The sequence below is a fragment of the Caretta caretta genome, chromosome 19, assembly GCF_965140235.1.
Source record: "Caretta caretta isolate rCarCar2 chromosome 19, rCarCar1.hap1, whole genome shotgun sequence".
In the NCBI taxonomy this organism is placed as follows: Eukaryota; Metazoa; Chordata; order Testudines; family Cheloniidae; genus Caretta; species Caretta caretta.
The window spans coordinates 10,239,072-10,267,039 of NC_134224.1; the positions used below are offsets into that span (position 1 = coordinate 10,239,072).

Consider the following 27,968-nt stretch of genomic DNA (forward strand, 5'->3'; position numbering starts at 1 on the left):
AAAATTATCATCTTCAGCTGTGGGGAGGTGATGGAAGCTGCATCTGCGAGCTTGCAAAAACCATGTTAATCAGTGTTTTGTTGGTGAGAGCTTTTCTGTGTTTGGTGGCTTGCAGGTCCCAGGCTCAGTGGTCCCTGTCCTCGGACTAGCTTGGGCATGGTAGAGTCCAATAGGAGAAGCAGCAGTAGCCAGCTGCTGCTTCTCCCTGAATTTGCAGGAAATGGATTTACTGTCTTTGTACAGGTTTCAGAGTAGCAGCCGTCCGTGTTAGTCTGTATCCACAAGAAGAAAAGGAGGACTTGTGGCACCAATTTATTTGAGCATAAGCTTTCGTGAGCTACAGCTCACTTCATCGGATAAGCTCAAATAAATTGGTTAGCCTCTAAGGTTCCACAAGTCCTCCTTTTCTTTGTACAGGAGCACAGCAGCCAAACAATAGTTTGTGCTTGCAGGGCCATGTGGTGAATCACATGACCTTGTGCTGTTTTCTGCCGGGGTCCTTACCCATCTGTTCTCTCGGCTCTTTCTGGGTTATCAGGCACAGATCCAAGTCCTCACAGGCAGCCAGCCTCATAGCCAGAGATTATGAGCACTAACCTTCCTGGCAGGGGCGGTGTAGCTTTGCTTTTATGCAGATTAGCCATGTGCTTCTCACTTCAAGGTTCCACAGGAAAAGACATTTCCTGTGCTTGGTTCTTAATGGGCGGTTCCCAGCTCACTGTACAGGGACCAGAGGGTTGGGGCCTGTGAAGTGAAAGCATGCATGGAAGAGGGATTACAGTACACTGCCCCCCCTTTCCCATTCCACCTCTGCTGCTACGTCACCACAACACAACCACACGCTCTCTCATACTGTTGGTGTCATTCATTCAGTGCCAAGATTGCTTTAAAAAATTCCCTTGGCCCCAGTTCAAACAGGAGTACAGCTGGGATGTGTTAGATTTTAGGCAGTCTGCCCTCAATTTGAGATGAGTTATAAATAGCAGTGCCGACTTCCTTAACTACCACTCTTGGAGGTAAAATGCAGGTTAATTACTGTGGGAATCAATTAGGGCTTCTCTGGGTTAAACAGCCAGGGATGCTTTTTATTATTATTTTTTCTGATTCCCCTCCCTCCTCCATATTCCTCCCCTTCCCTCCCCCCAAACATGGACAGCAAACATGGTCAGAAATAAATTCAGATCCAAGGTGAAAGGTTTGTAATTCCAGGAAATTGTTTCTGGTTTATCCCAGCACTGGCCAATATCTGAGTGAAGCCAATTCAAGTGCTGCAAATTAGACTCAGTGAGAAACTCTTCCCCCTTTTCTCTCCGTGCCCCCACCCTTCCCTACCAAAAAATTAGATATGTAATAGACTGTCATAAAAGTGACAGGAATACATGTTTGCCTGGCTGTGGAGACTGTTCTTTGCTCTGTAGCCTCCGCTTTCACAGTAAGACACTCTTTACATATTTTTCATGTTGGTCTCATAAATGAATCAACGCCACTTACCCCATTAGAAAGGTATGGGATCGTCCTTTATTATGTCTTGTTTTCTGGCAGAAGTATGTGGTGTTTTTTTTTTTTTTTAAAAACACTTTCACCTGCTTTGAAGCTGTAGAAAAGTTTTCCCTGTTCACTTCTACTTGTGTGTATTAAAGTATCACTCTTGACCAGCACATGCTGTTCCGTTACCCCGCTTAGAATAATCTCTGTTACCCTGTTTAGGATAATCTTTACATTTGTAAAGTTGTTCTCACCATTGTAGCAAAGCCAGAATAGTGTGTGTAGGGTAACTGTACCTTCTGTCTCCTGCACTTTCCATTATATAGCCTGACTTGGGGGTTTGTAGAGCTTGGCAGTAAGCTCTCTCTGGGCTGAAACTTGGTGTTACAAGCCTTTGGCCTAGAGCAAATTTTTTTTGTTTTAATTTTTTTTGAAAGACCAGGTTTGATCTTTAGAATACAAGCTGACCATAGAAGATCAGGGTTGGAAGGGACCTCAGGAGGTATCTAGTCCAACCCCCTGCTCAAAGCAGGACCAATCCCAACTAAATCATCCCAGCCAGGGCTTTGTCAAACTGAGCCTTAAAAACCTCTAAGGATGGACATTCCACCACCTCCTAGGTGACCCATTCCAGTGCTTCACCACCCTCCTAGTGAAATAGGTTTTTCTTAATATCCAACCTAGACCTCCCCCACTGCAACTTGAGACCATTACTCCTTGTTCTGTCATTTGTCACCACTGAGAACAGCCGAGCTCCATCCTCTTTGGATCATGCACTTATTTTTGCATACAGTGGAGTAGAGTAACTTTGGTTTTTGAAAATTTGGCTGATGACAGGACTAAAAGTTTGGTTGTATAACACTCTCTCAAAGTACCAAACCTTGACACAAATTTTTGAGATCGCTTCTAGTTTCTCTTTTGGTGGCTCTTCGAGTGATGGTCCCTCTGTGTCAGTGGACACAATTATGAACTGTTTCAGCTCCAGCACATGGCGCACATGCGTACCTGCATGTGGAATCCAGATAGGGACCATACGTCTTGAAGAACCTCTAGTTACAGTAAGTAATCTTCTCTTTCTGTGAATGCAGGAGGGTGTAAGAAAAGGGTCTGGACTTCACTGATCAAGAAGCAGTAAAACTTTTCTCTCAGTTATGTCTCAGTGGCAGGGCCTTTGCTTTTGACATGTAATTGTAGTAATCTACTCCTGTGGCTTCCTGTCAAAAGGATTTCCCATGTGTCAGTCCAGAGAAGACTCTTCAGCCTTCTGCAGTCAGGGTTTGGTATTTCCTTATTTATCCTGAGGTGTTCTTGCAAGTGAACAGGCATTCCTTCCTCTTGGCTTTTCCATCTCTTATAGCGTAAGTGTGCAAGGGGATCTATAGCTCACCACCCTCCGACTGCTCTCACCAGCTTCTGGATTGATAGGCCCATCACTGCATTTCAATCTTGGCAGTTCCTTTCTTGAAGCACATGGGTTAAACTGCATAAAGGGATTCAAGTAGAATTCCTGATGGTGTATATTTTTTTTTTTTCCTCTTAAACCAGAGCAAGTCTGTTAAGGCTAGGGCAGTTAAAGCCCTATCCATGAAGTGTGTGTGTGTGTAATGGGAGATTTGGAAGGAAGGGGCCACATGCTATATCGCTGCTGATGCATGCTGCAGCCCTGGTGGAGACAAGTTAGCCTGCTTGGATTACAAGCATCAGAGATGTGTATTAAGTTTTTTTTACCTCTTTCCTTAGGGATGCAGTTTACACTTCTGTCATGTACAGACTTTGATTTAAAGGGCCTCAGTTTAGAACGGTGTGTTAATTGTCAAACTTGCTTTTCATTTCTGGTAGTGCCTGTAATATGCTAGTTGCTCTCAATATAGAGAGACAGACCTAGAGAATCTCCATCTAAAGATACGTGCTGTGGCCAAGGTGGTGATGTGACTGCGGTTCGGAACTGCAAAGTACTATATTTTTAAAGGCTAAATATAAACTCATTACTCTTAAATATAAACCCATTACTCTTAAAGTTTATCAGGAGCAGTCCTGTGGGCGTCCTGGCAGAAGTGACTCTTAAAAAGGGATTTCAAAAGTGGCATTAGCCTTGCAGGTGATCAAAGGCAGAGAGATCTGTGCATAGGGGCTAGTCTATGCTAGAAGTGCTACAGCGGCGCAGCTGGTGAAGACGCTCTGTGCTGATGAGAGAGCTTTCCTGTCGGCATAATAAAGCCACCTCCCCGAGAAGTGGTAGCCAGGTCAGCAGGAGTAGCTCTTCCGCCAACACAGCGCTGTCCACACCATCAGTTCACTGTAACTTATGTCACTTGGGTGTGTCTTAGTCACACCCTGAGCGACATAAGTTATATCAACACAGGGCTTGTCTACTTGACAGCTTAGGAGGCAGTATGGTGGTGGCTGGGTGTTTAAAACACTGATATTTATGTGAGGGGCTGGCATCATTGGCGGGGTGGGGTGTAGGAAGGGATGGCGATAAGTAGGGAAGGGTGAGTTACACAGGACTCAAAAACGGTGACCAGGGCCTGAGCTTGATCAGGTGGAAGCAGATGAGGATGGGGGAACTGAAAGGATTCAAAGATGGACTGACTCTGGTCAAAATTACAGGCAAGGGAAACTATCTTGGTGTTAGCCTCTTCCTACAATGTGTGCCACGAGTGCATGTGTACTTGGATAACATTTTTTTTTTATTTTTTAAAATTTTTTTAAAGTCTTAGTTCTAAAACTCCATCCTTTCCCTGGGCATGGCTCTAAAAGCTAATGAGGGCATTTTATATTGTTGTGTTCCAAAAATTACCCAAGAAACATGTAAAACACATTAAAAAGTGGAAATGCAACTTTACACATGCATTGGCGTGTACACATGTAGCACCACACTCTGAAATAAATGTCTGGATTAATGCAACCGTGTGGCTAAATTTAAATGCATAAAAGGCCAAATTAACTGCATGTAGAGGTATGCAAGAAACTATCAGTGCCAGGAGGTTGCTGTGGGAGCCATAGCCTTTTGACTTCTGTACGTTTTTAAATTTTCAGCTGTAGCATTGTATTAACACAACTTTTTGCATTGAATTTAATTATTCGTGGTGTACTTGCTGCTTAAACCACACCCTGCTGTGGGAAAAGACCCTTCCACTGCTCTTTAGTCCCCCAGTTGGATATATCAACTGACTTCCCTTTCCCCTAATGACCCTTCTCACTCCTTCCTTTCTCCAGGCCTCAGAGGAGATGGCAGAGTGTAAAAAGATTCCTCACAGCTGGGGATTAGTGCTGTGGGGAGTATCTGTAGGCCCTGTGTGCTTGCTTCTCCTCCAGAGAGTGATGCTGTATTTTATAGTATGACTGCAGTTTTGTGGTTTTATGGGAGTAAGGATTGTATACGCCAGTGTGATGTACATTCAGCTTGTATACATCTCATAACTTTCTTCACAGCCATCAAGCCCAATGGATCAGATGGGGAAAATGAGACCTCAGCCATATGGAGGAAGTAACCCATACACACAGCAGCAGGCGCCTCAGTCGGGGCCACAGCAAGGACATGGATATCCAGGACAGCCATATGGGCCACAGACTCCCCAGAGATATCCCATGGGAATGCAAGGCAGGACACAGAGTGCAATGGGCAGCATCTCGTATGCACAGCAGGTAGAGCAAAAAATAAAACGCCTCTCACGCTTCACCACAACCCATTCTTCTCTGACAAGCAGATGAGTGAACTCTTTTAAATATGGCTTATGAATGTGTGTGCTAACGGGATCAGTCTTAAACAAATTCAGCTGTGTACCACTCTCACTTATTGAGGTGAAAATAGTATTTGTTGTTTAGGCTGCGTTGTGTTGTGGTTGGACTTAAACAGATGAATCCTTATGTGAAGGACAAGGATCTGTGGTGGTCTTGCTTTCCAGAGAGGTGACAATAAATCTTTAGTATCACAAGTGTAATGGGGGCGGAAGGGGAAACAGTTAATGGATTAAAACAGCATCTACACAAATCTGTAAACCGGAGCAGAGAGATAACTACTCCTCGGAGTAACAGAAATGTCAGGTTGGGGTGGCTCACTGCTTCATACAGTCGTCGTCTCCTCCTGATCTCTCGCAGAATGCAAAAGGCTGCCTTTGCATCGAGACTTCACTCTTTGGTGATTTACTTACATTTGAGGATGGACTAATAGACATCACAACAAAGTCCTTATGGGTCCATATTAAAGATCTGTTCTTGCCAGAGGGAATCTGGCACAGCACTGGCTTCCCTGTTTCCTCAGCGGCATACTCCTCTAGACAGCAGCGTTTCCATGACCTGTCCAGTTAATTGCCCAGCACAGCTGCCTGGGAGTCATGGCTGCAGGAACTCAGATTCCACAAACCACTAGAACGTATCTGAATCAGTTTCTAACTTGCATGATTCTACTCTTTTGTAGATTCCTCCTTATGGACAGCAGGGCCCAAGTGCGTATGGACAGCAGAGCCAGACTCCATATTACAACCAGCAAAGTCCTCATCCCCAGCAACAGCAGCCTCCATACTCTCAGCAGCCACCGTCCCAGACCTCTCACTCCCAGCCTTCTTATCAACAGCCGCAGACTCCGTCTCAGCCGCCGCAGACTCCGTACCCCCAGCCGCAGTCCCAGCCGCCGCATCAGCAGTCCCCGTCCCCGTATCCCCAGCAGCAGCCCGCGGCCCAGCAACATCAGCAGAGTCAGCCTCCATACTCCCAGGCACAGTCGCCCTACCAGCAGCAGCAACCACCTCAGCAAACCGCCTCCTCTGCTCTTTCTCAGCAGTCGTCTTCATACCCTCAGTCACAACCTCAGCCGCAGCAGCAGCCTGCCTACTCCCAGCAACGCTTCCCGCCTCCACAGGTAGGACCTCTGCTGCTCGCTATCTCCTTCTGGGGGTAACTACGGGAGTTTGCAGAGTTTAGTTCTCTGTGCATTTTAAAACCAGTGCACGCCTGCTTACCTATGATTAAACTAATACATGTATTGCCCTCTTAGCTTGGCATAGATCTGTATCTCCTCCGGCTGTGATGTAGAAATGAGATGGCTGAAGGCACAGAGGTGGGCTGCTATGCAGAGAAAGTCACCAAGGCTGTAGGGTTCAGAAACTACTGTTTGTACTTAGTGAATGCTGTTAATTGGCAATACCAGTCTAAAGGACGGGTCACTTGAATGGCTTTCAAACTGTGGTCCATGGAATGTCTCCAGGTGGTCCACAGAGCTGCAGTGCTTATCATAGTGATGACACACTCTTGGTCTTCCAGAGATCACGCTTCCCGCCGCTTTTGTAGCGCAGTGCAAGACTCCCAAGACATTGGGAGCCTTTTTTTTTTATCACTGAAAGTAACAAGCTATCTGCACCCTGAGTGGCTACTTTGTTGCTTGGGTGAGGCTTTTCCATGTAAACTTATTCAGTGTACAGATGGGCCCCAAATTTGGGGGAGGAAGCAAATGAAGAATAGATACAAAGTGACCTGGAGAGGTCAGAGTAGCAGGGAATATAGAGGGCTCTACACTTGTGGGGAAGTGAAATGCCCCAGCACAAATATGAAATGGAGTTTTTAATCAAAGAGCAAGGCCTGTTACGTTAAAGGTAAAATTATCTTCATCTGCCTTAATGTTCTAATACTTAAGCATGGAGTTGTCTGAAAACCTTTGAAATTCACAATTTTTGTGAGGAAGATCAAAAATCTTGGCAGAACTTCTCAGAAAACTGTTCTGTTTTTGGACCAGCTCTATTAATATATGTAATTAATTGCCATAGTTTCCAGAGGAAAGGTTTAGAAGTTAGGAAGAGCAAGTGCCTACAAGAGATCTTGGTTCTTAAACTGTCTGTATTGTGAAAAATAGAGCAATAGCTGGAAAATCACTATCTTTTTTAGATTCCTAGTGCTGAAATTACTTCTAGTACGGACACTTGGCCTAGCTGTCCATCAGCAGCCTTGATCCTGTGTGGAGGCAGGGGATGCTAACTTAGTTCCTCTGTTTTGTCTCCCTCCTTGTTTTGGGCAAATGCTCTCGAGTGGTACATGAACTGTTGCCTCCTTGTTGCTGGAATGCTCCAAGACTGAATGCTGTGGAGTCCATATTTCACTTCTGTGTTTTCTTTGTGTTTCAGGAGTTATCTCAAGACTCATTTGGGTCCCAGGCATCCTCTGCCCCCTCAATGGCTTCCAGTAAAGGACAAGAAGATATGAACTTGAATCTTCAATCAAGGCCCTCCAGCCTGCCGGTGAGTGGTGAGGCTGTCTGTAAGTGCCTGGTGTGAGGAAAGAAGCTCACCAGGATCACTAGTACTGACTGGGATCACTAGTACTGACTGGTAGTGTTCCAGATGGAAGCAGGTATAGAGGCTGCCTATGCTTCTTGCTTTTAGTCAATAGCTTCTGATTTCCCCCTGGAGATTAGATATAACTTCCAAAAGTAATGAAGCTGAGGGTAAACTTTTTTTAACCTTGGAAGCCCTGGCCTAAATATTTGACTGGCACTCTGGGATGCTTATGTCTCTTGCTGAAGAGAACTGATCACTAGGGCAGCCTCTGGTTTTGTCCCTTTTAAAATATAGGGGTGCAGTGGCTGGCTTGTTTGGTTTTTTGGTTGTGTTTTGTTTTTGTATTCCAATTTAGCCCAGTATTACATGTATGTTAATAGTCTAGTAGAATTGTAGCCACTACCTATGTGTCAGTGGATTATTATGTTGCTGATTTGTACACCTTGGGTCCAACATGACTGAACAGATTGTGAATAAGACAGGTTACTCAGACCTGGAGTTAGCTCCTTTCACTGCAGCCAGGACAGTAGTTTCCTCTTCACAAAACAAGCAGATTTGGAGTTGGTTTTTTTTAAACATTTGAACTATTATATAATTTGTAAACTTACCAGATTTTTGGGGACAACATTCTGGCTGCTTGTTGAGCGAGATGCGTCTCTTATCTTGGTTTTAAACTTCCTAGAATGTAGCAATTTAGTGGGGAGGGTTGATACATTTCTCCTTTAAAGGTCTGGAATGGGCTGACCAAGCAGATCCATGCCTATGGCTCAAAAGAAGAGTTTGAGCTGTTGAACTCAGTTTGATTTCACTGAAGAATTATTTTCGACTTATAATCAGATGGAAGTTCTTTTCCTTTAGCATCTAGGATAAAGCTCCTTCCTAGACTGCAGTTGGATTGGTCAAAGGAGAATGAGTTGTGTGCATCGCAGAAGTTATTCTTGCTTTCAACAGTAGCATCCAGTTTTTTGGTCTGTGGTGAGCCCTTCTAAACAGTTCCATGGATCATGTGGGCAAGTTATGTCATCAAAATGCAGATCAGACTCTTAAGTTTGATAACAAAATGGGTTAATTTTATTTTGGTGTTGGCTACTTTTGGACCCTGATTCCAAAGATTAATTTTGTTCTGAGGTGTTGAGAATCTTTAAACAGCATGTTTTTTTCCACTCCAAGTCCTTCTTTATGACCCATCTTCTGTCTTGCAATGTAGGGAAAGTGTAGCTATTGAAGAAATCACTCTGAATCTGAGCAGTGGAGTGTCATGATTAGTAGCACTGTTGATGCTGTCTCCATGAATCCTTCCAATCAGCTCCATCTGACTCAGAATATAGGGGTGAATTGTTCTCTTTAGCAGAAGTGGCTCCTGCTCAGAGCCAAGTGGGAGTTTGTTTTTGTGGTGTTATGGATAAATGTGGTCTCTCCTTGAGCCCTCTTCAAATTCACCTTCAAAGTGGCTCTATTATGGAATAGCGGAATTGGAAATGTGGGAGTTCTGTCGTGTTTAGAAGCTTGAATTTTAACATATCCATCAGTGTCTGACGTGTACTTAAGCTTCCCATGTGAGAAATCTCTTCTAGACCTCTGTAGCATATGGAACTCAATCCAGTGTTGCTGTTAGTGTTGCGTTAGGTGTTCGCTCTGTGTAAGACCCAGTGTTCTATTTTAACCAAACATTTTTACAGCCTTTCAGTCTCTGACTTTCAAGGATTAGATAGTGAAATCAAAGGCCGTCAGTCAGTCTGTCAATGGCTTCCTAGAGCCTGGTACCCATCTTTTTTTTTTTTTTTTAATTTGTGTGTATGTATATATGTCTCTGTCTCTGTGTGTGTGTCTGGGGTATGTATGTATGTATATAAATAAATTTGTAGATGTGCAGGATTTAAAAAACAAACAAAAACTACCTCCATTTTTGTTTCCCAGAATTCCATCTCCTGTTAACATGAAGGGAATTGTTAACTCTAGCTTTAAGGTGAACACTCTTGTCTACTTACTGTCTGATGCACATCCAGTTTTGTCTCAAAGAACTTCTGTATCTGTAAAAAGGGAATGTTTGCGGGTGTTAATATTATCTACCCATTTTTGTTCCAATAGGCAACTTTTCCCTTGGCTTCTGTACTGGGAGGTCTGGCAGCAGAATAGCTTGATATGGAGTCCTTGTTAAGGATTTTTTTCTGTTAAAGTGTAAATATACGCTTTTCATTCTTCTCCCCGTGTCCCTCAAAGTTGGATGGTCAATTAGTAATTTTGGATTCCCCCATAATAGAGTAACTTTCCCAAGCAGCCGTATAAGTGCCTTATAGAACCATAGGTAGTACTGTGGCCTTTCATGTTTGAAAGTTTTAGGTGCTTCCCTATGATCAATAAGCCCTGCAGAGTAACCGCTATTGTGCACCTTGGTAACTGGCAACCTGTGAAATGCAGCTTCTTAATTACTGACCTGTAGAGCGGCTCTGGCTAAAGTGAATACTGCTGTTTTCTAGGTCTCTCTGCTTAGGAGGTTAAATATATTTAAAGGCTTTTTTTCTTAATTGCATAAGGGTCAGAGTTTCCATATGTCTCCATCAGACTTAGTGCCTGTGTTGAAACTTTAGGCAGTGAAGGGGGAAACACTTTAAAAAATAAGAAAAAAAGGAAGTCAGTCTCCGAGGTACTTAACCATAAGTCTAATAGGAATGTCCAGGCTATGTGGCACTTCTTGCCAGTCTAGTCAAGATCTCTCTGAGGAATGTGTAGCTGGTCTCTGGTGGTGTGGTCTAGGAATCTGTTCAGTAACTTTAGAGAACTAATCTTTGTATCATTCTCTGATGTATGTTTCTTTCACTGCTGTGAGAATCTGAAATAGAGGAATGTTGCAAGAGTTTGAAATTCATTTCACAGACTTATCTAATGCTTTGTTTGCTCATCTGTAGATTGCAAAAAATGTCTGGCCTTCCACTTTGGTTCACAAGTTATTGGGCTTTTATAGGGTAAGTCCTTCTTTCTGGTCTCTCTCCCCCTTTCTGAAGAGTAGACTTGAAAAGCATGTGAGTAAATATACTGCAGCTACCCAGTGACACAGATGTCTTTAAAGCAGTGGCAGATCCAGGTAGGTGCCTGGCAAAGGCAATTTTCCCTACAATAGTCTGGGTGAAGAATTTTTCTGAAGAATTCTCTGATTCCTAGGGAGTCTCCATCAGCAATTCACTTAACTAAACTTAGATAACTCTTTTGTGTATGGGAGGGACAGTGTGTAGTCTTAATGTCTAGAGGTAATAAATGGTGTAATCATTAGTATAAATTTCTTCCTCCTAGGGGATCCTAAACCTCTGATCATCAGCAAGAGACTCTCTCTGGCAAGTAGCAGCCAGTTTGTTTGGTGTTCAGCTTCTTGAGACCTTGACTCTTGCAGAATCGGAGTACCATATCTCCAGCTATTAATTACAATAGCTGCTCTCTGGTTTGGGAGGAGTTGGCTTTCAGCAGTGTTTAGGTGAAATCGGAGAGCTCTCTTCTGTGCTAAGCGTGGATCCTTTCTTCTGTTCCCTTCCTCTTGTCTCATCTTGAGTTATAGACCTCCTCAGTAGGACTGGAGGGGGAAATGGCAGGTCAGTGTCCCAAAAAATACTAATTTTCCCTTACGTGAGATGTTAATCCCATGCAGAGTTTATTGCACAACCTTCACAAACCTAGTGGCAGTGTGTTCTCCTAAAGCATACTTCATAAATAAGAGTTGCAGTTTACTCTAAGGGTTAGAAACATGGTTGAAAGTGCGGGGATGTGAAAGGTCTAAAAGCTGCTTCATTCATCTCTTCTCCTTTGCCTTCCCTTGATTTCCACCCCTTCCTCTTAATTAGCCTCTTCCTTGATTGGTGTTCTCAATATCTATGTAGTATGGTGGTAGGTTTAATGTTTCTGCTTCATCTGAAATATGACTGAGCATCATTATCCAAAGGGCTGTGTGTTAAAGTCTAGGCTAGGAATTTTTTTTGCAGAAGGTCCTGAATTCTTAAATCAGTGTCTTTTTTTTTTTTTTTTGGTTAGTCTGTTTCCTCCTTCTTTGTCTCAAGTTGGTTTTCTTGCTTACCGACACTTGATTTTAGGCAGTTCTCTTGGAACCTTAGAGAATTATGTGGTTAGAAGATGTAGAAACGAAGGCGTTCCTGTGTCAGAAGAACGGATATGTTGGTGGCCTGGTAGGGAACTCGGAGACGCTTTACTTGTAGTTTTGTAGGAGGCATCAGAATATGGAATTAGGATGTAGGGCCAGATCCTCAGCAGGTGCTGCTCCATTGATAAAGCTATGCTGATTTTTTTTTTTTACTCTAGTTGACAGTCTAGCCTGTATCGTCCACCAGTAATGACTAATGTTTGCATTTATTCTTTTGCTAGACTGCATTTTGTCTCTCGTCTTGTTCCAATAAGTGCACGCTGCGCTCTAATCCTTGTAGCCTTAAATTGCTGCTAGGTTTTCTGTGCCAATAGAAACTTGCTCCTATTTAAACTTGGCTTTTTCTTGTTTCTGCAAACCAGCCCTGTACTTGTCCATGAGGGCAGGAGAGCTGAATGTTGTGGTTAACCTGGTGAAGCCAAACAAGTTTGGTGGTGGTTTCAGGTTGGTTTGCTGAAGGGACTCCGACTTTCTTCCTTTTATGAGGAACCGTGGTAATATTTCAGGTTGGGCATAAAGTATTGCACCCCATAAACAGGTATAGGGTGGCTTCCCTGTCAAAATGAAAATGGTGGAAAACTAATCTTCAGGTAGGAACGCATTTTGATCGCCTCTTCAGTTTGTGAAGGTGAGATAATCTTCACCCAAGCAGAAATGTTGACATAAAATTGAGGGGGAGGGGGAAAACTTCAGAGCAACCGTGAGCACTGGTGCCAGTCTGCAATTTCAGCATCTGATGAGCTGTTTGACTTTACTGTAAAAGGTGACTTCTGGTCCTGGCAGCTCTGCCCTAAGAGGAATAAATAGGGTATCGAGTCACCAGGGTTGAGTCCACGGCTTGGTTTTGAGTGCAGGAGGAGGGGAACTACAAGTATACAATAGGTTTAAATAATTTACTGGAGTCCTGGTTCAGGACTGGCTCGGAAGAGTTTTTGTAAAAACTAAGCGCAACTGTGCGCTGCAGCCGTCCCTGGCTTACTGGTTGTCCTGAAGGACCTTAATGAGAGCTCCTAAAAGCACTGAGACCTAATCTGGAGAACATCAAGGGACAATTGTCGACATACCTAGTAATTTATTACTTTTCCAAGTGCAGAGCCCTAGCTGTGGTATTGGGACACTCTGGCTTAGATTTCAGGGTATTTTAAAGCTGATCTTCTTTGATCCTGCAGTTTAGTAGCTGCATATACTGATCACTCACTTGTCATTGGATGTTTGGGGTAAAAGGTCTTTCACCTTTTTGAGGACAAATGAGAATTCAAAAACCAAATCTCACTTTTCACCTTCGCTATGGCTTTGTACTTTTGCAGTCTCGATCATTTTCGTTCAAACTGGATAATAGTTTTGGGGAAGGGGTGAAAAGCGGCCCTGCTCTCCTGTTGTGTGTGGTGTGGCAGTCTGGGAATTATTTGGCTCTTCTCTACCTCCTTGCTACCCCAAATACTTAGCATCCGTTTATTTCTTGGCATCTGGGGCGTGTCAGGAAGTGCTGGTGGGATTAACAAAATTTACCATTATTTCCACTTTCCAGTCTGTTTCTTTCTCTCTTCTCCCTCCCCCTTTTTATATTTGTAAGTACTGAAAGGTAGAATAATTTGTGAGTTCAGTCAGCTGTGTCTGTGAGTAAAATGTCATCATCTTCTGCACAATCCCCCTGACTGGAAATAATCAGAACAACAAACTAAATTATGGCTAAAAGCTGACTTGAGGAAGTTGCTGCTGGGGGAAAAAAGCCACAAATGTCTTTATTTGAATGTTAGGTGCTGAAGACCAAGTGCAGAGCCAGACTGGTAACTTGGAGGAAGAAATAGACATTCAGAGTTTAAATCTAATAGTGAACTCAGTCAGCTTCCTTCCCTGTTGAGGCTTCCTGCTGAACATTTTTTGTAAACTTGTTTGTTTCTGGACTTTTGGCTCCTATTTCTGACTACAAGCCATTGAAGAGGACCAGCAATGTATAAATGTCAGAGCCATTTGGCACTTTTATGCTATCGTGACTGGGCACCACAGGAATGTTTAGATGGGAAACACTCCTGTAACTTGTCCCAAAGTGTGCAATTCCTGAAATCCTATGTCTGGTGCTTCACGAAGGTTCCTACAAAGCCTGTTTTGACAATGGGAGTTGAATGAATCCCCCTGTATCAACTTTTGACAAAGTTTCCTCGTTAATTCTTCTAGGATTTTTTTTTTCTCTGCTATGATCTTGTGGCTGGTAACACTTTCGTGCTATTTCTCTGGAGCGCTGAGCTTCTCTGAGCTTTGGGGTTTTTGCGGGGGTTTTGTTTAATAGCTCTTTATGGGCTTGAGAAAGGTGTTGAATGCCACTAGCACCTCTAGTACATAGTCTAAAGACAAGGTGGGTGAATATCTTTTACTGGATCAACTTCTGTTGGTGTGAGAGAGACCAAGCTACATGGACCCCTTCCTCATGACTGGGAAAGGTACTCTGATCCAGGAAAGGTACCTTTCCAAGATCTCTTTTGTAGCTCGAAAGCTTGCCTCTCTCACCAACAGGAGTTGGTCCAATAAAAGAGATTACCTCACCCACCTTGTCTCTCTAATATCCTGCGACCGAGTGCTACAGCAGCACTGCATGATCTTTTAGTCACTCTTGTGACCTGTTTTCTGTGTGTGACCTGCTTCTCCAGGTTGCTTTGCTATTTGTCCATGTGGCAATTTCTCTCCTCCCACCCCTCCCTCCAGTTTTGGACTAAGCTAGTCTAACCCCGTGTTTAGAAGGAAATTCCCCACCCCCACTGCTGTATCAGCCATGGCTGTTCTGAACAGCGCTGAACCCTGCGTGTTCGGTTTCTCTCTGCCAGGGTAGCCAATCCGCTTCCACCTTGTAAATCATGCTGCTCTGAGCCACTGATGCAGTTTGCTTTCCCTCTGCTTCGTGCTGGAGCTTGTGCTTGCAGCAGATTTCTCTATGCTCGATCCAGGGCCCGTTTCCTGTTTCTATTCTGGTCGTTGGTGGCTCAGCTCTGCTTCCTGCCTGTATATGTTACACAGATTCCCCTAACTGCTGGAGCCTTTTGTTTTCATAGGAACAATTTCAATTAGCTTGTTTTATATTTGTTAGTTTTCTACCTCCTTTGAGGAATGACAGAGTTTGTCTGGAAAGACAGTCTTGTTTCTTACTCTTTACAATATGCTTTTAAGCCTGGCTACAGTAAATAGGCAGGTCAGTGTTTAATCAGGAAATTGCTGTAGGATGACCCATTCTGATCTTGGATTCCTAACAATAGTGTGTTTTTTTCCTCCCCCCCCCCACCCCCCCCCTTCAGTCAGATACAGCCAATGAAAATTGGGTGGCCATTATTTTGCACCCTAGAAGGAGCTCTAGAGTCTAGTCTTTGAAAGATGGCCTGTTTAGTTTGAAAGCTTCTCCAGGGAGGTCTGTTGCAAAGTGAGGAGACCTGTTCCCTTTTGCCACTGGCTCAGTCTGCAGAAGTCTCCCTCTGGCAGTCTGATGTGTTGGGAGGACGAGTCTCGAGTCTCGGCAAAAGACACTAACCTCTCACTGGAGGGTTGAAGAAAGGTGGGAGGGGCAAGGAGAACATGTGCTCATTCTTCTGCTCTCAGGACGGTTAAGGGATAAATGGAGGTGGGTAACTTTTTGGCTGGTGATTGTACAGGCTTTAGTACCATCTCACCTGAGCTCTCAATTGACAGGCAAGCATCGTCATGTAAATACACCCATGGCATTCAGGACTGACTTCTCCTGGGAACTAATGCATGCAAGTTACAAGCGTCCTGGGAGAAAATTGCCCCCATGTGGTTCTCATGGGAGTGGGTGTATGTGTTTGTGTGTAGAGTAGGGTAGGATCAAGGGTCAGCTTCCTTAGCAAACTGTCTGCTCTGCCCCCTTCTGGAGGCACCGGCTGCTTTGCTAGGACTGTCCACGTCCTTACTGATGTAGGATTTGCAGTGTGACTTCAGACAAGCTCCCAGTGAGGAGCAGAGGAGGAGTTGAGTGATTGATTTTTATTATTTTTAATCGGGTCTTTATCCAGGAAGGAAGAAACCTCTTAAAGAGGCTGTTGAGTTTCCTGAAATGGCAAGAAAGACGTCTCTGGTAATTGACTGTTCTGGCAACTTCTGGGGCTAGTAATCGGCAATGGGCAATGCATGGAATGGGCTGGGTTGCCATGGTTATACTCACTTTTTTCCCCCCCTTGCCCACGCTCACTCCTGTAAACTGATGGGGAAGGAGAATTTCCTAGATTAAATACCTCAGTTTCCCAGCTGGCCTAGCCCATCCAGATCAACAGCATAATATAGGGGTGTGCTGCTGGACTGATTTCTCAGAGCGAAAGTGCCTTCATTGTGAACACACAACTCTGTGCCTTTAGAAAGCCCCAGAAGGGCTGCTACAGAGTTAATTGCATGGAAGTGACAGCCAGCAAGGAAATGGGGACGGTTGTTTCAGTGGCCTGGTTCAGAGGAGGGAAATGCAAGGTATGTCTGGCTTACAAACGTTTGATGCTGGTTTTGTTTTTGTTTTTTTTTAAATTCCAAATCCCCTTCCCATCCCCCATGAACTTCCTTACTCAAATCTTACTTTCAGGGGTATTGTGCTGTGCTCGCTCAGTTTTTGGTACAATCCTTCTCACAGTTCAATGTGTGGGCCTAGAGCCTTGTACATCTCCTACAGTTTTTTGAATTCCTGACTTTGCTGCATTTCTTTGCCTACCCAAACCCATGTGTGGTTGGCATGGTGGTGTAATCACATGCGGAGATGACTAAATGCTTCTGGAGTCTGAACTGAACACATCACAGATGAAGAATGCCTTGCAGATGATGAGGAAGCAGGGCTGGGAACTCATATCCTTAGGGATAGAGCGAAGGGGTTAACTTTCTAAATAAGGGCAGAGTCTTGACCTCGGATGAGACACTGCATCTTTTGTAGATAGAGGATGAGGTGCATTTGAAAACAAACAAACCTAAAACACAAGGTTGTGGTCAATCATTTGAGAGTTGTACCACTCTTTTACATTTTCCTTCCCAAGGCCACAAGTTGGACCAGTGTTCTTGACTAAAGTGGTCTAGATATGTCTCCCTCCAGAACATGAAAATGTTGCTGGGAGCATCCTCTAGCAGAAAGATTAGTGGCAAGAGTGACTATTCAAGTAACCACATCCAGGAGTCAACTGTGCTCTTTCCACAGCCTCTTGTGCTCTGACCTGTTTGGGGATCAAAAAGTTTGGCTTGGGAGTTGAGTCCAGGTCCCTTCATTTGTGCTGCCATCCATTTGCTGGGGCAACCTTTGTGATGAAACAGTTAAATAACAAATATTAATCAGAATATAAATCTAATTACCTTGGCAAGCCAGGAAAAGCCAAAATAGGAGCATTTTCCACCACTGCTTTGAACATTTCCCATCTTACATTAATGCTAATTAAATGCTAGAGTGCTTTGTAGAAACTAAGAGGGGTCCTCAAAGGGTTAAATGTAAGCTAGTTTTGCTGTTGTATTTCCCAGGAACTTGCGGAAGAGATCAGCACCCAGCATTCCCCGAGGAGGGAGAGAATGCTGGCCTCCTAGATGGTGGGTTTTTCCATCAGCGACATCTTGTTCCGTGAATGAATCACGTTATTCCTTCCTCTTACTTTCTACTGCCACTGTAGCTTTGAATTTCTCTTTTTGAGAGGAGGGGGAGAACATGGGGTTTGTTTGGCTGCTCAGTGTTTGGGGGGGGGTGTGTGTGTTTAATTTTATGGGGGGGGACGTAGAGAAGAAGGGGTGGTGTAGAGCAGAAGCAGTAGAAGAAGGGGTGGTGTAGAGTAGAAGCAGTAGATGTGATTTGAAGCTCCTGCTGAGCAGATCTGTGGGAGTGGAGTATCGACCTCTGAAAAATCAATGGCTGCTGCAGTAGCAGTGCTGGGCGTTTTGCAAGGTCTCCCGTTGCAGGAAAGGAGTAAAGCCAGCAGCACCTTTCTCTCTCTCCCTCCCCCTGGATTTTATACCCAATCTCCACCAAAGCAGCCAGACCCACCTAGATTTGCTGAGGAGGATTAGAACAGCACCTTATTTTTGCAATTGAGAAAAAATTTCTTGTGCGACGCTGAGCCCCTCCTCCTGGCAGCCTCCTTTCCAAACGCTCCTTCCCTGCGCTGCAGCTAGAGCCAGCAGCTTCTACTAGTTTGTCTGAAGCCATCCTGGAAGAGTGAGCTTTTCAGAGACGGAAACAGTACAAAGATTTCTCTGCCATATTCTAGTCCCTGTCCTGGAACAGTCGCTTGGCAGCGCTGATACTCTGGAGAAGCTCAGACCTCCTCGTGGAGGAAGAGAAGGAAAAATGGCTTGTCCATAGAACAAAAAAGGAGACTGAATACCGAGGAGTTTCGTTTAGTTACCTTTTTAGCCTTTAGTTTTTCTTCCCTTTTGGGCTGGGGAATGAGTGACACAATTTTAAAGACTGGTTGGATGGAGTAACTGCCACGTGGTGGGACTCAGAGTATTTTATGCATCCTTTAGTTTGCAACCACGATCTTACCGCTCTTTCTTCCCCAAAAGATGCTGTGTGCCCTCCAGGGAGGAACCTGGAAACTGTCTAGTTTGTAGGTGCTCTCTCTTGGTCCTTGTTCAAATCAATAGATCTCACTCCCAGTTGAGCTCGCAGTGACACATTTGGGAGGGTGGAAATCTGATTTGTCAGTTCTATTTAAATCTCTCTTCTGGTTGCTGATGGTTAAAACTTTTTTTGAAAAGGGATGCAGGGGAAAGGGGGTGGCTATGAACCAGGTGCACTAATATCTGCTCATGGCGCACTGCATAGAACTGGGCTATGGTGGTGCTGATTTCTTCCTCCCAGTATGAGAAACAGGGAATGCTTGGAAAGTCACCTTCCTCCCCAAGGTTGTTACAGTTCCGAAAAAGTGAAGTATTTTTTTCTAGTTTAATGAATGGAAAAAACACATTTTGGGAGCATAACTAATGTAATGGAAGAAAGCAGTTTGGGGTGGAGGGGACATAACCCTGTACTGAAGTGTGCAGCTGTACTTCATTTATTTTGGGGTATTAATTTTGTTAGAAATTTCTGTTTAAAGGTGACTGGAGAATACTGATAAGCACTCCTTCCTAGCATGTGTATACATATAAATAACTCTCTCGTCTAGTCCCACTTCCCAGAGCTATTGGCTAACTATAAATTTCACTTCTTTAAGATTCCTCCCTCTGCCCCCACCCAAAAAGGATGGTTGTGGGATGGATAGTAACCATCTTTATCAGCAGGAGCTCTCAGTTTAGTCTTGGGGTACGTCTACACTTCAATTAAAAAATACACAGCATTGAGTCTCCGAGCCCAGGTCATTTGACTTGGGCTCGTGGGGCTAAAAATTGCAGTGTAGGCGTTTTGGGCAGGAGCCTAGGCTCTGGAGCCTGGTGGGGGGGGGTGGGTCTCAGAGCCCAGGCTCCAGCCTGAGCCCAAACATCTGCACTGCAATTCTTTAATCCTGCGAGCCCAAGTCAGCTGACCTGGGCCAGCTGCAGTCAGTGTACACTGGGCCTCCAAAAATATTCTAGACTTAGAGCCAAGCCTATGAATATGAGATTTTGCACCCCCTTTCCTCTCCCCCATGTTTTGGCTTAGGAATGATGAGCATCTAGAAGGTGCTTCTGGTGCCATGAAGAATGGCCCATTATCCTCCACACAATAGCCTGTTGTCAGAGAGTGGAGGTAGTTTAATGGCCTGGTCCACTCTGTGGCAAGTTTGTATGCTTTTAGGTTAGAATTGGGGTTGCTGGAAATCTGTGTTTTGTGGTTTTTGGTATTTGAATAATTTTTTTTTCTTTTTTTCCGCCCCCCTCACAGCGCTTTCAGGTCTGTGTAGTGCTTTCCTGTGCAGTCCATGTCCTAGAACTGGCCTGCTTTTTTTAGGACAGAAATGTCATGAATCGATTTGCAGTGAATTGAGTGCTTGAGACAGTTGTCAGAGTAGCAGCCGTGTTAGTCTGTATCCGCGAAAAGAAAAGGAGGACTTGTGGCACCTTAGAGACCAACAAATTTATTTGAGCATAAGCTTTCATGAGCTACAGCTCACTGCATCCGATGCATGAGACAGTTGTGTTAATAGTACAGTTAAACTTTAATACACACAATGGGTACAGTCTGGGCAGAGGCAGTACAGGTCTATGCGTGCCCTTGCCAGTTTGCCTGAACCCTAACCTGACACTACTGCCTTTCACTCCCAAAGGGTAGTTGAGTCTCATGGCCTCTCCAGTTCTCTTGTCTAGTCTTCTCAGCCTGCAAAGAACAAAGTTTTATTGGTGGACATGTGTCCACTAGAAAGTGGACTGAGACCTACCAGTTCCTTTTACCTAGTCTAATAAACCGCAATTCTGTAAGTATTTCTGGTCACTGTTATATGTTAGGTTTGCTCTGGGGGAGAGAGGAGAATCTTTAGCTATCTATTTAGGGTGTTTTACAGTCTTTTTATGCTATTCTGGCAGAGCAAATGTACCTCGATGGCAGCTGAGCATCTGGCCTGCGCTGCTTAAATGAGAGCATTTAAGTGATTGCAGCTACTGTAGAAAGTGAAGTTCACACAACGCTAAGATGAACAGGGAATGTTCCTCTCTCTGACTGGCTACAGATGCAGTTATTCAGCCAGTTCATTTGCTGTGAATGAAAAATCAAAAAGATGAGAAAATTCTCTCCACTATAATTCACCAACAAACACTTGGACTTAATTGATACATAACTTCTAAAAAAGTTAATAGAACTCTAACTTGTATATAAAGTATTCAGGTAAGGAAATCAAAATTAAAATGTGTACCCCATCCTTAATTCTGCCCCTCAACTCTAACCTGTCTTCCAAGTAATTAGACCCACCCCCAAAAGTGAACTGTTTTTTGTAAATGAATTACAATAGTATGGTATGGTATGGTGTTGTATCATGAGATACCCAGCACTTAGGGACATGGGGACATCAGGTCTGCTTTGCAGAGTATCTCATATATGGAGTTCACCCTTGAATGTAGTGTTAATGGGGTACAACGAGGTCTCCAGACCGTAGTGGGGTGGTAAATGGGGTGGCATGTGGAATGTAAAATGGAAGATACAGCAGTCTGCAATAGAGAGGAAGGAATGGGTCTAAAGCTCGTAAGTAGTGGGGAGATCATAGTTTGCTGGGCAACTCTGTAGCTTTCTGTGGTATAGTGGACTGGAGGAGGTTGGGTCTGTGAAGCATATTTGAATATGAAATAGATTAAGTAGTTGTTTGGTGGGGGTGAGAACAGGAGACTATGGTATTGAAGACATTTGTAGTTCTTAAGTGCTTGGAAAGGAAGTTGCAGAAAAATGAAGAAACTTTAACATAAAGCAGGTGTTTCAATTGACGAGAAGTGGTAAGGATGCTTGTCCATTTTCAGAAAAGCCAGGGAATAAAAATAGGATGTTCTAATAATTCCCTCATTAGTCCTTTCTCAGACTTTAGAAGCCCCTTTTGGATTTGCCTGTGGAGTTTACTAGTGTCTGTGTGGAAGCGGTAAGCTCTACCATGTTTCTCCAGTTTGTAATTGGCTTGAACCCTAGTTATTGACTTAATGGTGCCAACAAGGATTGCGGGCATCACACAGTCCTTAGAAGGTGAAGTGTCTGTAGTGCTCAACGTAGAGCACATCAAACAGTCTGTAAGTACCATGTAGACTGCTGTGTTGAACCCTTATTCTCCAGGTCTGGGACTATAAACCTTGTGACTCTGCAGGCATTGCCTGCAGACCTTAAAAGCTCTGTGCATAACGTTGTATAGCTTATATAATAGAACTCAAAAAAAGTTGAGGACCAAGTGGAATTTCTAAACGGGTTGTTTTTGAGCTGACCATACTAAAGAAGACTTTTGGAATTGTGTGTGTTTGGGGTGTGTTTTGGGTATGGTTTTGTTCTGTTGCGGTTTTTTTTTTTTTTTTGGTCCAAGTTCTGTATCTTAAATACTTTATTTCATTAATGTAAAACTTGCCCCAAAATACACTCTTCTGGCTGGAGAACAAACCAGGGGAAAAGCCAGACAAAATTTTCCTCTTTAAAAAATTAGATGGAGTCAAAAATCAGGCTTTATTTATAATTGCGTAAAAAGCTTTACAACTTTCACTATTGGTTGGGTTTTGTAACACAATCTTCAAGTCTAAAGCATATCTAGAACAAATAGGGGGAAGGTGTAGAGGCTCCACTGTGGATGAATGGGTAAGAGTGATTTTGTCAACTTTTGCACTTTTGGGAATCGGGGACAGGCATGGGCCTGTCCATCTCCCATTATAAGGTAGAGCAGCACCTGGTGCTCTAACTAAAGCTTGTGATGCAAGAGTCCGTAGTAGCTAGAGCACGGTGCATCCTGGCTATGCCCCTTCCCTTTTCAACCCATTTTTTCTATGCCCTTACCCTGGGGACTGTGTGGGGTGGTATTAGACAGATGTAATTCCCATGTGGTGCAATTTGTTGACTTTGGTCGGTCCCTTTACTTTGGACCTTCTATGGTACTCTGGCAGACTAGCCCAGACTCTGGAGAATTACTATCCTAAGCTTACGTATTTTTTGTTGATCCATCCTGATATTTGCTTAAAAAATGAGCTAGTGTCTGATAGTGAGAGATGGTGATTCCCTTTTCATATAAAACAAAAACCTTTATTTTGAGCACAAACTACCATAAGCAGCTTCCTCTTATTGGTCATGCTAGGACTTGCAGCTCCCACCCTGAGAAAGACAAGTCCCCCTGCCCCTCCTCCTTTGGGTGTTGAATTGTGTGATTTCAGGCATGGTTTTGTTGTGGTGTGAAAAGGTTTTAGCTGCCTGAGTCCCTGTTTGTCAGCAGAGCTGACAAAACCCGTGCTGGCATGATCTAGGATTGGGCAACCAATTGCAGCTGGAACACTTATCATTTCAGAGTCCCTGTGGGCTTCCGCTATCAGGTCACATCCCAAAATAACACTGGGCAGTATTTCAAGTGAAGAAACTATGGCTTTGGGGCTGCAGCCAGCCTGGAGTGTGAGATTCTGTGTGAAATAGTTGGAATCCCTCCAGCGTTTTTGATCTGCATGGCAGATGAGCAATAAACTGCATAAAAAACACATTGGAAACACGTGAGGAAATTCTCCAGACCCTGACGTTTCCTTCAAGTTGGCAGAGTTACTGTTGTTGATCCTCACCTCCTGTCTCTCGTTGTGACTGGCTGGGCTCAGAGGAGGAGAGAAGAGGGAGAGCCCTGTTAGTGGTGCTGTTACGTAGTTCTAAGTCTGTCTGTGAAAGCCTTACAGAGGGCAAATAAAGTTTGTGCCTGATCCAAAGCCCATTGAAGTCAATGGGTCTCTGTTACCTGCAGTGAGCTTTGGATCAGGGACTTCGTGCTAAAACTTGTCCCAGAAGCAGACTGTGGAGGGGAAGCTTTATTGCATTTTTCTTTGTGTTGCACTTCAGCAAATTGCATTTTAAAGTTTTCCAGGTGTTCGGGCCTGATTAAAAGATACTCTAGTTATTTGAATGATAGCCAGTCTGAGAAACTAATCTGGTCAGATGGAAACTGGATGAGTCTTGGCCATAGTTAAGATTTATGGTCCTAGTTTTACCATTTCGTTACTTCTCCCCCGTGGAAGTCAAATTCCTGTGAAATTTTATAAATACCACACGACAGCTTTGAAATCCTAACCTTAAAAAAAGACCGTGTATCTGATGGAGTTTCTCTCCATTGGCAGATGGCTGCATTGCTGGAGTTTATAAACTTCAGTGGCTAAATCATTCAGCCTAAGGGAGGTTAGATGCAACTGGCACAGTATTTTCATTAGGATGCTATTGTCCTATTTCCTATTATATTGTCCTATAATTATACATGGTGTTTTAACATACAAGCTTTACACACCTATTAAATAGTCTGTCAGAAAAGTACAGTGGGCTTACATGTCAGTGTTCCTTAATTTCTTTAACTTACGCATATGATAGAGGTCTGTAAAATCATGACTGGTGTGGAGAAAGTTAGTAAGGAAATGTTATTCATGCCTTCTCGGAACACACAAACTAGGGGGTCACCCAATGAAATGAATAGGCAGCAGGTTTAAAACAAACAGAAGGGAGTATTTCTTCACACAACACACAGTCAACCTGTGGAACTCTCTGCCAGAGGATGTTGTGAAGGCCAATACTATAACAGGGTTCAAAAAAAGAAAAGTTCATGGAGGATAGGTCCATCAGCCTGGCTAATAGCCATTGGGCAGGGATGGTGTCCCTAGCTTCTGTTTGCCAGAGCTGGGAATAGGCAACAGGGAATGGATCACGTGATGATGACCTGTTCTGTTTGTTCCCTCTGGGGCATCTGCATTGGCCATTGTCAGAAGGCTGGATACTGGGCTAGATGGACCTTTGGTCTGACCCAGTCTGGCTGTTCTTATGTAAGGCCACTGCTGCTTCTGCCGACTTGTATAAGATGAATGTCCAGGACCTGATTTTTCTATGTTAGGCCCTTTTATGCCACCGTCCAGTGTAAAGTGACCTTACGTCCAATTTAACACAGGTAAGCATATTTAAGTTAATAAATTCCCAAATTAAGCTAAATGTATGTAAACCAGTTAAAATATATCCACATAAGACATGCAGCAGGTTAGCTAAGCCTTTGTGTGTAGATGAGTCTAGGACATAGACTTCAAATATTTAATCGTTTAAATTAACTAGAGTTGAGGTTCAAACACCTTTTAATGTTTCCTCCTTTCAGTATCTCAGTGCTTCACTTCCTCACACCATGTACCTATCTATATATTTCCAGTATAAGCCACATGCCCTACTGTTGTAGCCTTTACTCTGCCCACTGATAACATACAAACATCAGTCTCATCACATAGCAACCACCGATCTTCTCAAACTCTTTTTGAAGAAGACAGATACAGCACCCTGCCTTTTACCTGCCAAAGATCAGAGGTGTGTCCCTGCCACACTCCTGCTGTTGTCACATTTCTCCCTCAGTGTACAGTCCCCAAACACGCATCATTTACAATCGTTTCCAGTATTCATTCTCTCTCATTTATAGATGTACTTTTCCAGCAGAAGTCTGAGTAGATATCTACTATGACCTGACCTCTACTGTGTAACATCCGCAGAGTACTATACTTCATTCTCTAAAACAACGCTGACATAGTTTACGAGTGGGGTTTTTCCATTGCCTGTGGTGATCTGGACTCTCAATTCCCCTTTAATTGTAATGGGAATCGAGCATCCAGACCCCCCCCCAACAACTTGGACAATTTCAGCCTAAAAGTATTTTAAAGTACTTAAGAGAAATGCAAGCCTTCATCATGTGGATTCACCCCATTGTAGTGGTGTTAGATCAGAGTTAAGGATGTTCACGTACTTAACTCTGGATTTCCTTGCTTTCAAGCATGCAGCTTGTTATAACTACATTCAAATACAGTCTTTTAGCAGAACTAATTGATACACTTCTGTAGTCTCCTTAACGGTGTCTTACTTTTTTTTTTTTTTTGGCTTGAAATAAAGGAACAAAATCAGATAATATGTTATGTGGTGTATTGGGTTTTCTCCTCAAAGTATCTATAAATAAGGTTGCATTCTTTTCCTGGCTGTTCCACAATTTTCCAGTATAATGTTAAGTCACTTAAATGGAAGTTGTAAAGTGGGAGGAAGAGAGCTTGCCCCTTTTGTGTTTGTGGTTGTATTTTAATTGTGATTCTTTATCGAACTTCCACTTACGTTTCACGTTAAGAATTCAGATCTTATCTTCTTGTCTTTCCTGGAAGACTCTGACAACTGTGGAGAAACTAGTAAGATTGTAACATTACAACACTAAGGAAGTAAAACCCAAGCCATGCAGTAGAAAAGGGATTTTTAGACACTTAATTTGTTTCTTAAATTTACCTATTTAATCAAAACACCTCACAAGCATTTGGGAGAAAAGATTTGGTTACAGATTTAACATAGTCTCTCCAGTTAAGGAAACATCTATCAAAGCCAGAGAAGTCAAGATTAGATATTTTTTCTAAGATTACAAAAAGGCAGACATCTTTTGGTTAAAGAAACCTTTCAGACCATTATACATGGTATGTGTGTGGCTTTTTTTCCCCGCAGTCTTTTTTCCTTTTGCATATCACCTTTATGCCTGTTCTATAAAACTGAAATTAACTCCTTTTTGTTATGGGAGTGTTGTGAAGCAATATTTATAAAATGCTTTTCAGTTCTTTGATGGAAGGTGCTAGACAAGTCCAAAGTATTAACAGATTAAGACCTAACTGGCTGTTTGGGCATACTAAATTTGGGGTTAATACTGAAGCTGCAGTTGTAACATTCCCACTTAATGACATGGGGTTGTGATACATGTCTCTAATGTGATCCCAAACACAAATGGGTTAGGATAATGTGAGCGACTTGTCTGAACTCATAGATTGAAGAAGAAATGTAATTCCTACATAACGAGAAATTTGTCCTGAAGCCCCAAAGTAAGATGAGAAGATTTTTCTTGGATTTGAGGTTAATACTCCTGAATGTGAGTGACTAAGAACCAATAATGGCTGTATGTAAGGTACTGTCTTCAGGCCTTCTTGGAGAGACGAGTTGTATTTTGTTTAGACTGGGAGCTTTGCCATCAACCATACTGAGACTGATCAGCAGAGAGACGGGAAAGTCATCGGATCTTGTAAACTTTGTTTTTAGGATTTTTCTGAACTATCATATCTTTGATTGAAATAAAAAGAAAAGCAGACCTACTACTGAGACTGCCTTGCAAGACATCGTCTTAATACAAATGGAAGTGGTAATAAAAAGTTGAGAATAGTGGGCCTGAGGTCATGCCAGCAAAGGATTGGATTGGCATTTCCATCTTAAATGTGCCAGTTAACACTTGCTGGAGGTGTGGGGTGTTTTGAAAAATGGGTCCAAATTCTGCCATTAAAATCAGTGGAAATTGCAGTGGTGCAAGAGAGGGCAGTGCTGCAAGAGAATGGGACTCTGTTCATATGCCCCTCCCACTTATACACACCCATTTTAGACAGTGATTTCTTTGCCTACCCAGTCTCCAACCGTGACGTACCCTAACCATTTTCTAGCATAGACAGGAATCGCTTCACTCTTGTCTTGTGCATTCAGGTCTCCCTTTCCCTGAATGTTCAGTGAAGTGCTGTGTATTCAGCCTGAGGATGGGAACATGCTGACAAGCAGGTGCTTTAGAGTGACAAGGCCTCTTGTTTGCCTCTGATAACCCTTACCCACCCCAATGCAGGCAGGGCCTCAGACCTGAAGTACTGCAAAGTTATCTGAACTGTGGAGAGTGGTATTAGCCCAGCCAGTGAGGATGGGACTAAACTGTCTAAGCCATGTTTAGCAATTGTGTCCTGACTTTTCTGAATTATGTTTTTAAAACGTGGTTTGGCCTTATTCATATGTCCCCCACTTGGTTACCTGATTGACTCCTCCACATCCATCGCTGACAATTTTGGACAGGCATCAGAGTTGCCATTTTTTTTAGTTTCCCAAATTGCTTTCCAACTTCTTGTCTCCTTTGGTCTAGGGCTGCCGTGCCCATTCCTCCTAGCTCCTGTGAGCTCCCCTTTGTCCCTGCCCCTATTTACGTGACTCCCCACCGTCCATTACTGTAGAATGTATCTTTACAACACCCCCTGTGAAGTGTGGATGTAATTGTATCCACACCTCACAAATGAGGGGAACTGAGAGAGAGAGACACCGTGATCTGCCCCAAGATTTCACAGGATGTCTGTAGTAGAACAGGGGGTTGAATCCAGACCTTACAACTGCCAGTCCAGTGCTTTAACCACAAGACCAATTACCTTGGTATTCTGTTGTCCCTAATCACGGAAAGGCAGATTGTCCATGCTGTACACCTGCTATTACACAAATACTATAAAACTAGCTGTCTTCAAAATAAAGATGTCTATGAAAAGATGCGAAAATGCTTTTAGCACAATCGTTGTAAATCAGATTAGGATATTATGGTCACATGGCTCCTCCTAACAGATGCAAAGGATAATGTGCACGAGTTTAGGCCAGAGGTAGGTACAGAGCAAAGCTAACTTGATGTCTGTCCTTGTTTCAAAGTAAATGTGAAATGTAGGCTAAAATGTGGCCC

General features: G+C 43.4%; 1 protein-coding gene across 1 annotated transcript in view; it reads left to right on the plus strand.

Annotated features, from left to right (window-relative positions):
• ARID1A (AT-rich interaction domain 1A) overlaps positions 1 to 27,968 on the plus strand; it is a 78,292-nt gene that overhangs the window by 21,583 nt on the left and 28,741 nt on the right. The window contains exons 2-4 of the mRNA XM_048825782.2: positions 4,921 to 5,133; positions 5,906 to 6,346; positions 7,602 to 7,715. Coding sequence (XP_048681739.2) covers positions 4,921 to 5,133; positions 5,906 to 6,346; positions 7,602 to 7,715 — 768 coding nt within the window. The remainder of the gene's footprint in view (positions 1 to 4,920; positions 5,134 to 5,905; positions 6,347 to 7,601; positions 7,716 to 27,968) is intronic.